We start from the raw sequence: 12440 nt of genomic DNA, 5'->3' as shown, positions 1-12440 counted from the left end.
AGCACAACTGTCAGCGCTTGTCATGGCAAGGCCAAAGGCCTATAGTGATGGGAGATGACAGGGGTTTATTTGAAATCCCATTTAAATCGGACACTGAGACTCACAAACCATGCTCACTCACAACAGACTGGGCATACTGAACAGATGAGAAAGAGAGAGAGAAATTGAAAGATAATAGGAAACTGACACATAAGAAAGATCACTATAAGAAGCAGGGAGTAAAAAATGAAAGAATGAAAGAAAGAAAGAAAGAAAGAAAGAAAGAAAGAAAGAAAGAAAGAAAGAAAGAAAGAAAGAATAATAGAGATGTCTGAATGACTACATTATTAAACAGAAAAAGAGAGTTTTAACAAATACTTTTCACAAACATACAACATAAATATAGCATTGTTTTCCAATTAAAGTAATTGATTATAAGAATTAAAGTAATTGAAATTAAGTGTTCAGGACTAACTGATCATAAATTTATAGAAGCCCATTTATGCCAAATTAAAGAGAGAGAGAAAAAAAACATCCTTTAGTACATGTCAAAATTATGACAAAAATTGACTCATGTCATAATTAACCTTTTATTCTATAATTTAGACTTTTTATCTCATATGACTTATGCTATAATTTTGACATTTTATGCCATAATTACGACTTTATGTCATACAATTTGTATGATTTACAAAAGCAATTTTTTTCTTATATGGCAGAATTTGGCTTCCATACAAATTGCATATAAACCCTGACAGAAGACACAAGGAAAAGTAGTGTAGATATCAAACTCATGTAGATATCTGAGTAGCTACTTTTGATGTTCAACAGGCATTTCAATGTTGATCCAGATATTTCTGTAGTAAACTTCTCAAAGTTCCTTTAAAGACTGCTGCTGTTGTCGACCACTAGAGAATGAAACACTTTAACCTTAGACATCCTCCATAGTGTAACTCCTAGATTTATGATGCAGAATCTCTTCTAGAAGTTCAGATATTGCATAGATATTTGTTGTTTTGTGTAAAATGTATACAGTATACTCTGTGCTTTCAGTTGTTAAGCTGTTGAGCAGTTACTGAAGCCTCAATTTTGTGATCCTGAAGCCCTCTAGTGGCACAACAATGCCATTGCATTATATACAAAATAGATGTTAGTATTAATGAGTAGGCTACATTCAAGTCAAGTCAAGTCATCTTTATTTATATAGTGCTTTTTACAATACAGATTGTTTCAAAGCAGCTTCTCAGTGAAATATGAAAATTAATGGACAGAGATTGTTCTGGCTTTACATCAGCTCTAGGAAAAAGTTATTATCGAGTTAAGTTTTTGATTGAATCACTTCCGTTGTAAAAATCATTCATTATTAACTTAGGGGCCACTTAAATTACACCTTTTTAACTGAAATCACAAGACTTTTAGTGCGTTCTTGCCGTTCATTTACGTGTTTAGTCTATAGGTATGCGCATTTGAATGTGTATGTGCGCAGACGCTTAGTCTTTCTTTAAGTGACATCGCCAAATTACTTGTCTGGCCCACATAATACAGAATTATTAGTCATTTCTGCGGATCCATGCAAACTGGAATCATTTTATCATTCAAACTAACATGGAAAACATTAGTAGATAACAGTAGAACACATATTTTTAAATATACAACTCTTGTTAAAATAGACATAAGCAAAGGATTTTTATCAGGGCATACCATAGCATGGTAAATGTTTCATACTATATATCATATTATTCATTAACATGAGCTTTGACCTTCTCTTCCTCTCACAGCACATAAATAATGACCATATCCATGGAGAAAAGAAGGAGTTTGTGTGTCGCTGGGAGGAATGTTCAAGAGAGCAAAAACCCTTTAAGGCCCAGTACATGCTGGTGGTGCACATGCGCAGACATACAGGAGAGAAGCCTCATAAATGCACGGTGAGAATTAAATTAAATACATTTATTTTTTGTTTTTAGACACTCATTTCAGTAGGTAGGACAGCTTTTGATCTGAGACAGCTTTGTCTAAGAACCTACCTGCTACAAAAGCCTTGGCCTGTCTAGAACAAATCAATGTAACTGTGTGTCTTTTTCTCTCTCAGTTTGAAGGCTGTTCAAAGGCCTACTCCAGACTGGAGAACCTGAAGACACATTTGCGGTCACACACAGGAGAGAAGCCCTATGTGTGTGAACACGAAGGTTGCAACAAAGCATTTTCCAATGCTTCAGACCGGGCCAAACACCAGAATCGCACACACTCCAATGAGGTAAATTCACACATGTGAATGTACCAAGCAATAAGCAGGCATTTTTTCTAACACTGTCAGGTTTGGACAAGTATAAATTATAGTCAACATAAAATCAAAATTGACCCTATTTACTTTCTTCTTCCTTGTTCCTGGTCTTATTGTGAACAATTCACCTGTGCACATTATTGCAGTGAGGAAAGCAGTGCCTTTGTAAACTTTTTTCCAAAACGGAACTTAATCCACCTATGAAACAACTTTCCATTTTGATGCAGATGCTTCCTCTCTCTTTACTTATCTTAGAAACCCTATGTGTGTAAAATCCCTGGCTGCACTAAGCGATATACTGACCCCAGCTCTTTACGGAAACATGTTAAGACTGTACATGGTCCTGAAGCCCATGTCACCAAGAAACAACGTGGGGATACATACCCGCGACCCCCACCTCAGCCACGAGAACCTGGAGGTAATGGACAAAGCAGGTCACCAGGACAACTGCCTCTCGGAGCGATCACGGACCAAAGGGAGTATAACCATGCTACCTCGAAACAGGATGAATGTCTACAAGTCAAGTCAATCAAAACAGAAAAGCCCATGGTAAGCCTCCTTTCATATTAAAAAAAAAAAATTAGAACAAAATTAATGGTTTGCTATTTAGGTAGGCTATACAATACGCTTATAAAGTTTCATCTCCAAAAGTTAAACATAAATAAACTTAAATCTAACCTTGTATGTCCTTTTGACCATGTACACACTATAAAATTTCCGGAGTGGCAACCACATTTAAATACAGGAGTAACCCCTCAATTATTGTTCCGTGTGTGTACAGAACATGACTCACTCCTGAAATTGTGATGATTGACACAGTGGTAACCATAGCAATGTTCTGCCGTCTTGCATGTTTGGTATCCGCTATGCTTGTTCACATATAAGTGTTTTTGGGCTTGTTATTTTGAGCTTGGCTCATAAAGCAATCAAGTTTATAAGTTTTGGTCTTATTTCCAATATAAAGCAATTTGAGTTATTTTGGTTTATTATGGGCTTGTTCATGTCTGCTGTTTTTTTTAGCAAAATCTGGCAACATAATTTGAGTCAAGCTTAGTACCCCGTTCTCTGTGATTTTCTTGCACCACGCATACAGAAGAGAGAAACATCTCTGATATGCAATTAAATATGTCATTATTAACTAGTAGTTCAGTTACATACACACTGTGTAGAATTTTTGTAAATGCAGTTGTTACCTGCACTTTTCGGGAGTTAATTTTGTTGTAGAATGCGGTTGTCACTCCCGTAAATTTCTGAACTTTGTGTGGACAGAAAGGGATTAAGCATTAAAGAGGTGAACTGACAACCAAAATTAACTGCAGTGTGTATGTGGCCTTTGTCTTACAAATGTTTACTCCAAAACTAATGTGTCTTTACCTTTCCATTCCTTGTTTCATAACTGCTCAGCTACATTTTGCCTTGCATGAGCAAATTAATAACTGAATATCTTTTTTGTCCACTACCACACGCATAACTTTTCCTCTCTTAATAAGGACAGTGGGTGATCAGGTGAGAATGGTGATGTCATTATAGGTCTGATCTTCTCTCTTTTTATTACTCATTCTATCCTTTCAAGTCTGGGCCATCTGGATCAATTTTGGCTATTCATTCAGTCATCGGTCAACAGCATCATGTCATCTCTTACATTAATATTAATGCTGTATGTAAAAATACCTTTTTATTAGTAGTATTTTTTTTTATTTAAAGCATGGTGCATATTTTATTGTCACACTATTGTTGCCTATGGTCACATGAGTATTATATCAGCTTGCATGATACAGCTAACTCTAGTAACTGTTTATGTATTTTGCTCTAGAACTGTGTTGCAGTTTTAAATCAGTGAGCTGTGACTGCACTTATGGTTTCATTGTGTTCTGGATCTTTATTCAGCTCTAGGTTGAGAAAACTCGATCGCAAATCGCAAAAAAAAAAGGGGAAAAAAAAGCTTTCTTTCACCACTACTAATGAGACAGTCAGTTCTTTAGCAGCCATTATCCATTTGCAACACAAAAAAACCCAACATAATTAGAGCCCATCAGCTCTAAAGGGAGACCATTGTTCATGTGCCCTGTTTTCTGAAATTTGGGGCAAACAAGCTTACCTCTACTCCCACTGTTGGTCATTTAGTTCTGGTATTGGCAGCTGGTGAGCATGAGGAAACCTGTTTCTCACACATTCCGTGCTGAATTAGAGATGAAAGTGATTCAAATACAGTTTTATGTAGACAGCAATGTATATTTGGCAGAAAGATGTAGAAAATGTGTAGAAGTTATTGCTCACACTAATCATATACTATTACAGAGGTTTTCAACCCTGCTCCTGGAGACCCACTGTCCTGGAAAGTTTAGCTCCCATCCTAATCAAACACACATAAACCAGATAATTAAGGTCTTCGGGAAATTACAGGCAGGTGTGTTCAAGCAGGTTGGAAATAAGCTTTCCAGGACAGTGGTTTCCAGTGGCAGGGTTGAAGACATCTGCTCTACTAGGTCTTGTTACATGGCAGAATGCGAGAAATTTTCTCAACATTGCATTTCATTCTCCTCATTGCATTCTTCTGTTTCACCTGTATAAAATGTGCCAAAAGATCAGGATTGTTACATTTTTGTCATAAATTGAGTAAAATTAAAAAAATATGTTCTCTTCTCTCTTTCCCTCATAGACGTCTCAGCCAAGCCCTGGCAGTCAGTCTTCATGCGGCAGTGACCAGTCCACCGGCGGCCCCCATATCGGCCGTGGAGTCCAGCTTGCTGTAAACAGCATTGGGCTTGTGGGGGAGGTGGCAGTACTTGAGGACAAGGAAAATGAAGAGGAGGAGGAGGTGGAGGAAGGAGAGGGAGAGGAGGAGGATGCCCCCATTATGGACTCTACAGTATCCACTGCAACAGCCACTGCAGCAACACTAGCTTTGCAGACACGCCGAAGTGTAGGACGGCCCCTACGCTGGATGGAACATGTCAAGATGGAGAGGTTAAGGCAGGTGAATGGAGCTGTGCCTAGGCTAGGACATCTGTCCCCAACACCACCCCCTAAAGGCCAGGCCCTGCCTGCCCTCACAGGAAAGGGTAGGTCTTATTTTCAGAGCTTTGTCAACATACCGAACTCTACCATTTTAAGTGCAGGCCACCAGGTGTTCTTATAATCTTTTAAACTTAAAGGATTAGTTTGTCCAATAATGAAACTTCTGTCATCACCCTCATCATTTTTTTTATGACTTGTTCTTCCTCTGCGGAACACAAAAGAAGATATTTTGATGGTTTGGAATAATGTGAGGGTGAGTAAACGATGACAGAAGTTTTCTTTTTGAGTAACTTACACATTTATGTCTAAATATGACTATAATGTTATCATAATGATAACATTAACCTCTCCTAACAAGAGTATCTCTCGTTATTAGGTTCATGCCTTGGTAGGAGTAATTCTTTGGGAGTGCCCCAGCTTCCTTCACGTCCTGAACCGTCCAACACAGAGCTGACAGTTTTGAGTTTGCTGCATGAACGGCGGGACAGCAGTGGCAGCAACACCAGCTCGGCCTACCTGAGCAGCAGCCGTCGCTCCTCTGGCATCTCCCCCTGCTTCTCCAGCCGCCGATCTAGCCAGGCCTCGCAGTCTGAGCACAGCCATCATCGGCGTATCCACAATCTCAGTGCCACTGACTCTTATGACCCTATCTCTACTGATGCCTCCCGACGCTCCAGTGAAGCCAGCCAGTGTGGAGGTGGAGGAGGAAGTTCAGGTGGGATGGTGTACGGTGGAAGCTGGGGTGGTGGTGGAAGTGGAGGTACTGGAGGAAGTGGGATGGGAGCAAGAGGTGTTTTGAACCTCACTCCAGCTCAACACTATCACCTGAAGGCCAAATATGCAGCTGCTACAGGTGGGCCTCCTCCCACACCCTTGCCCAACATGGAGCAAATGAGCCTAAAGAGTCGCCTGACTTTGATGGGAGATGGACAGGACACAGGCCAGCTTACACTACCACCACTGGTCAGGCCACGTCGCTGTAGTGATGGTACACACAACTTACAAGGCAGTCAAGCAGTGTATCAACGAAGAGGACTGTACCCTGGTGAAGGTCCTGGGAATAGTGATCGAAGAGCCAGTGACCCTGTGCGCCCACGGGATCCTAGTGCTTTTGGCTTGCCACATGTACAGCGTTTCAGCAGTCTAAACAACATGAATTCATTACCCCATCTTGCTAGTAATCATTACTCAGATGGAGAAGATCACAGTCTGGGCTGGCAGAACTACACCTGCCAAGTAGGTAGCTTTCAGAAGAGTCTACACTCCCCATGCCCTCCTAGCATCATGGAGCAATCAGCACTTGAGGAATTGGCCATGGACCAGGAAGGACTTCTGTTACATGTTGATGAGGACATCCTACCAGATGATTTGGTGCAATATCTCCATTCCCAAGATCAGGAATCGGCTCAAAACCATAGCAGTGATTCCAGTCCCCATAGATCCAGTTTTGACCAGGGTATTGCAGATGGCCAGAACTTCCTCAGCCCACAAGAGCAACAGAAAGAGGCAGAAGGGGAAGGCATTAGTAAAGATGTAATGCCTATCCAGTGGAATGAAGTGAGCTCTGGTAGTGCCGATGTTACTTCTACCAGGCAGCAATCTCAGAGATGCGGAAGATGGTCAGACTCGAGTGGCATAGTGAGCAACCCCTTTGGTCGCTTTGGAAACATGATTGTGCAGCAACAACTGCATACAGATTTTATAGATCAACACTTAAGTCTTCATAGAGATGGTGTTCAACACATGACAGGTATGAGCTACGGATGCAGACATCCAGAGCAGCATCAACAAATTGCAAAACCAACCCAACAGCAGTCCAAGATGAATCCAGGCATTAAGATTGAGTCTTCCTCAACCTCCCAAATGGAATCAAGGCACAATAACTTTGGTCGACCAGACTTCTCTCATATCTATTTGGGCCCCATCCGCCCTAGCTGTGCCCAGCAGACAACTATATCCCATACTCACCTCCAGCAAAATCACACAATAACACATCAAATCAGAGGTAATCTTTTGTTGCAAAGACCAGCCAACTGCAGCTTGTCTCCGGCAGCACTACTGTCTCACCAGCCTCAGCCTCCTATGTCCCATCCACCTGTCAACAATGGCCGTAGAGGCTTATATCACCCACAGTTCTACTCCACTCAGCAGGTTGGCAACAGTCAAAATGCACATTCATACCAGCAGCAAAGCTTAAGAAATGGAAATGGCACCAATTGCTCCCTTACAAATCAGGTTTTAGGGCTGAAGCTTGAGGCAGATGATCACCTTCAAACTAGCACTTGCTCTTCCTTTCAGCAACAGCAGCCAGTGTTTATTGCTGAGTGTTTTGACGCAGCAGAGTCCAAAACTTCATCTTCTCACAACATAGCACAGTCATGTCTAATGGAGTCCTTGTCAGAAGAGACAGAAACACCTTCTGAGGCTCTTCTGTCCCCTGGGGTTGATCAGGTTACCAGCACGGTTGAAGGAAGCCCAGGTACCCTAGATAATGTGGGTTTAGATATTTGTTCAATCCTTGAGGATGGCTATGAGCAGAGTAGTGTGGTGTCTGACATAATCAGTCCTAGTTTTCTCCAGGGTCTGTCTCGGACTTCCTCCCGACTGACTACTCCTCGTGTTTCTGCTGCATTTCACAGCATGCATCCAGGCACTAACAACATGGCTATAGGTGACATGAGCTCCCTCCTTACCACCCTCGCAGAAGAGAGTAAATTTCTAGCTATTATGCAGTAGTCTGTGAACGCCTTCCCCCCTAAAAAAAAAAAAAAAAAAATCGTAACAATGTTATAGATAAGACAAATATAACAGACTTATGCATGTCATGTTTAAATGTGGGATGAGTAAAAAGTTATTACCTTATACTTATTAAAATAGTTTAATAGGCGATGTTGACAAAGAGTTCACAATCTATTTTGAAGCTATCTCATCATCCTAGAGGCAGTGACCAATAAAACCATATAGATACATATAGAGAGGCTATTTTTTCTTTTATATCGCTATATAATGATGACAGGAGACACTTTCCATCACATTGAAACAGTATTCTCTGTTGTTGTTGCTATATGTTTTGTTGTACACTGTTGCTACAAGTGCATGTTATTTTTCTTAGTGAACACATTGTCCACTAAACTGAGTAGGATAACTCATGTATTGTGTACCTTTTTTTTTAGAGTGCATTACGTACTTCAAAGACAGTGTGAATAGACAGACTTAACTGTCAACAGGTCAAGACCCTGTCTCTTAACAAGTGTTGACACTCTTAACAAGTGTCATATTTTGATTATTCTAATTGTCTTTTTAAGTGTCTTAAATCAACAATATTTCAGTGATTTCATAAGTACCAAATGTTGTTTGGATCCATTTTTTTTCCTTCATGGCAAGTAAGAGGGACCATTTTTTTTTGTGTAAGTGAGAAGAATGCTAGAGCTGATAACTCAGTATCTTGATTCTATTGACTGTATCTTTGTAAATAAATGTTAATATTTTTTTTTTCCTTTTTATATTGTAAAAAAATTACATTTTACATCATTTTGTTCATATTGTAAATGACTGGTGCTGACGTTAGGCAGTGCATTATGTGAAATTTGTGGAAAAAACATTGTGGTCATTTTAGTCAATCTCAACATACTTATTGCACAAAGATGTTTGAATTTGTGGCCAAAAAGCATTGGTGTCAATTCATGCTTCAATTTATCTAAATATATCTAAATTTTTTTTTCTTTGTTTAAAACAGTCAGTTGTGTGCTGTTTTTGTCACAGCAGTGCAGTGCATCTATAGCGAGATATCATGTATGCTTTTTAGATCAACCTGTTTTTACCTACCCATTTATGATTAAATAAGCAAAATTAAGACTTATAAACACCAAGACACATCAAGCTCCACTACAAGAGCTAAGAGACTTTTCAGCAGTATTAAAACTATCCTGCAGTTTCTAACCTGCATATGTACAGCTTTTTAAAATGGGTACTCTGGTAATTAGGTTCTGTTTGTTTTTGTACAGTTATTTGAACTTTTTCTGTAGTTGTGTATCAGTGTTTTGAACATAAAGGTGGTATGACCCATTCCCATATGAAAGGATAAAAGGGTTTGAGCCTAAGGTATGTGCCTTATTAATGCCTGTCCATACAAAAGAATCACTGCCAAAAATAAAACATGTATGGAAAGAGTCCTATGACTTTACATGTTACATGAAACATAAAACTCTGTTGGTTGGGCATTGAGAAATGTAACATGTATAAACAATGTTGGTTGCTTTGTTGTTTTTTTAATAGTTATTTGTTTTATGTTTTTTCATGCTTGTAAATACATATTCATTCTGTAAACTGTAGTCAAGAGTTTAGGTGGCATCAGGGGTCAGAATTAGTATAAATATCCTACTCTATAAAGCAGGAATCCCTGTGCCCTCTCTTACATTTAAACAGAGAGATCAAAATGGAGTCATGGTGCCTAGCACCCTTAGACTGGGAACAAATTCTCAATGTTCATTTTATATCAGATTACAAAAAAATGTTTGTATGGTTTTAATAAAAAAAAATATATAAAATGTTTGTCTTTGCTTGTCTCTGAAATGTGCATTTATGTTACTAGGACACAATTTGTTATTAATGTATAATGAAGAAGTTACAGCAAAACACATTGTAATAATAAACAGTGCTTAAATATTTAATCTGGCTGTTTATAATGCAGTACTATTTTCTCTGCCAATGAGCTAATGAGTTAATCCTTCACATCAGTTCTAACATATTCATGTGCAGTGCAATAAAGCTATATCATTCTGAAGAGATTATTTCTGCCAGGTAGAATAAGATACGGTATATTAATTGAATACATTAATCTACAAATAACATTTAACAGATTATGTGGAATACAACTTAAAATCAACCTTCTTAACATTTTATTAGACAGAACTTTTTAAAGTTATTTTTGTTACATGATTAATTGGTTGATGTTTCTCTGAAGTTTGCTAACCTTTTTCAAGGTATTGTTTATTCCCACTGCTTTATGCATTCAATGTTTGTCCAGCAAAGCTCTGGTAGTATATTTCTATACAAGAATTTTATTTTATTTTGTTTTAATTTGTCAAGAGCTATTTTAAGATGTACTACTAGGTGTTGATGAATCACATTCAATTAATGTGAAGGGCATGTCAGGTGTGTCCTGCTCCTGGAGGATCAATGTCCTGCAAAGTTTAGCTCCAACCAAACACATCTGAACCAGCTAAACAAGGTCTTCAGGATTACTATAAATATCCATGCTACACTATCCATGGTACAAAAGCTGTTGCTGGGATGTTTCCATTTAAAAGGGTTTTAATATGTACCATTTAGGAATGTACACTTTTGGTACCCAATATGTAACTAATATACACTCTAGGTAGATGTACCTTTTGATAGGGCACCACTCCAGTGACAGCTTTTGTAGATTTTTTTCTGAGAGGGCAGGCAGATGTGTGAGTCAGTCAATACAACGTCAAATGTAATGTGCAAAACATTATTTTATCGTAACAACAATGCATGCAAACAAAATTGTTTTTGATTCGAATGGGAGATTATAAAAAATGCTCTCTGTTACATATTTTGTCAAGCAAATTATCAGCTACAATGCAGAACACACACAGAAGTGATGGAGCGACACCATAACACACACACACACACACACACACACACACACACACACACACACACACACACACACACACACACACACACAAAACACCATGTTCAGGTTTGGCTGTATTGTGACATAATTGCAAAAAAAATATATATATATACTTCAGTGATGATACTTTGACAAAGATAAATTTCTAATTTTATAATAATGTCTAAAAAGATAGGCTATCTAAAAAAAACCTATGGGAAATGGCAAATGAGCCAGTGAGTGATGCTCTGCAGCCATCTAGTGGCTGTTCTTGAAATTTCATGTTATTTTAATTTTAAATGTTTGATTGGTTTGATATGCAAGCAATCTTCCACTAATGACACATTGTCAGTGTTATCTCCATGAACAAAATTAAGAAATTAAATTCGAAATAAATTATTACAAATGCAAACACATTATAAAAACATCATATAAGTGAGTGATATTACGTAAGTTTAAAAAAATACATTATCATACATTCCCATGAGTTATGAGCTCTTCAGTTTGCAAAAATATGTTGCACTTGCATTCAGTTACGGAGAGCACACACACACACACACACACACACACATTAAAAGGCGACGTGGGACATGTTATGGACATATTCTCATGGTCATGTTTATCATTGATTTTTACGTCCAATCATTGTTGCCCATACGTCATACAGTAAACATTTTACTTTTATTCATATTATATAAACTATTATTTTAATGGCATTTATCAACCTATAAAAATAGAAATAATATATAATACACCTAACTCCGTGTCAACATACTGTATGACTTGTAATCCCTCAAGTATCGTACATTAGAGGCGAAGCTTTACAGCAGCACTAATTATAGTTAAATATAACACATTTCTTATTTAAATATCAGCGATATCAGCGAGTGGTGTTTCGCGTGGCGACAAAAGCTTATAAAGTGGGATGACTTGACAATGCCGTACCGACTCAGAAATGAGGCCGTCCTGAAGACGGCGCGGTTTGACCAATCAGATGAAAGGGGCGTTTCAGCGCCTTTCAGTACGAATGAAATATTAAAGCCATAAACCGATTTGTAAATCTCAAACGAAAAATGGGAAATCGGGTCAAAATCTCATTTTCCGTTTGTTAAACTAAATGAAAAAACGAATAAACAAGCTGTCTATTCTACGGAAGCCCTAAACGGCCATGGATTATTATTATTTTTTCTAGCTTGTTTTCTTGTGATCACGACATAATTTTCTCGTGATCTCAAGATAACAAAAGTTGTTTTCTCGAGATCACGACTTAATTTTCTCGTGATCTCCAGATAACGAAAGTTGTTTTCTCGTGATCACGACTTAATTTTCTCGTCATCTCGACATAAGAGTTCTTTTTACAATGATTGATTCTGAAACACTGCACCCGGATTCTACTGTTGCTATAGAAACGAACACAACTTTCACGCGCATCAGATCGACGGATAAATCATGCGCTCTTATATCTTGTGGATATTTCAGCAAAATGTTTACTTCCCTTAATAATAAAGTTTACAATAA

General features: G+C 38.3%; 1 protein-coding gene across 4 annotated transcripts in view; it reads left to right on the top strand.

Annotated features, from left to right (window-relative positions):
* gli3 (GLI family zinc finger 3) overlaps positions 1 to 9828 on the top strand; it is a 147768-nt gene extending 137940 nt beyond the window's left edge. For 3 of the 4 annotated variants that reach the window (XM_051882716.1, XM_051882717.1, XM_051882718.1), the window contains 5 exons: positions 1758 to 1907; positions 2072 to 2236; positions 2519 to 2812; positions 4923 to 5325; positions 5658 to 9828. In XM_051882716.1, the coding sequence (XP_051738676.1) occupies positions 1758 to 1907; positions 2072 to 2236; positions 2519 to 2812; positions 4923 to 5325; positions 5658 to 8017 (3372 nt within the window). In that variant the 3' untranslated portion in view covers positions 8018 to 9828. Of the gene's footprint in view, positions 1 to 1757; positions 1908 to 2071; positions 2237 to 2518; positions 2813 to 4922; positions 5326 to 5502; positions 5535 to 5657 lie in introns of all 4 variants that reach the window. The other variant, XM_051882719.1, reaches the window with a different exon arrangement.
* The last annotated feature ends 2612 nt before the right edge of the window (positions 9829 to 12440 follow it).

This window comes from Ctenopharyngodon idella, chromosome 23 (assembly GCF_019924925.1).
Source record: "Ctenopharyngodon idella isolate HZGC_01 chromosome 23, HZGC01, whole genome shotgun sequence".
In the NCBI taxonomy this organism is placed as follows: Eukaryota; Metazoa; Chordata; class Actinopteri; order Cypriniformes; family Xenocyprididae; genus Ctenopharyngodon; species Ctenopharyngodon idella.
This window is presented reverse-complemented; position numbering and strand designations above follow the sequence as displayed.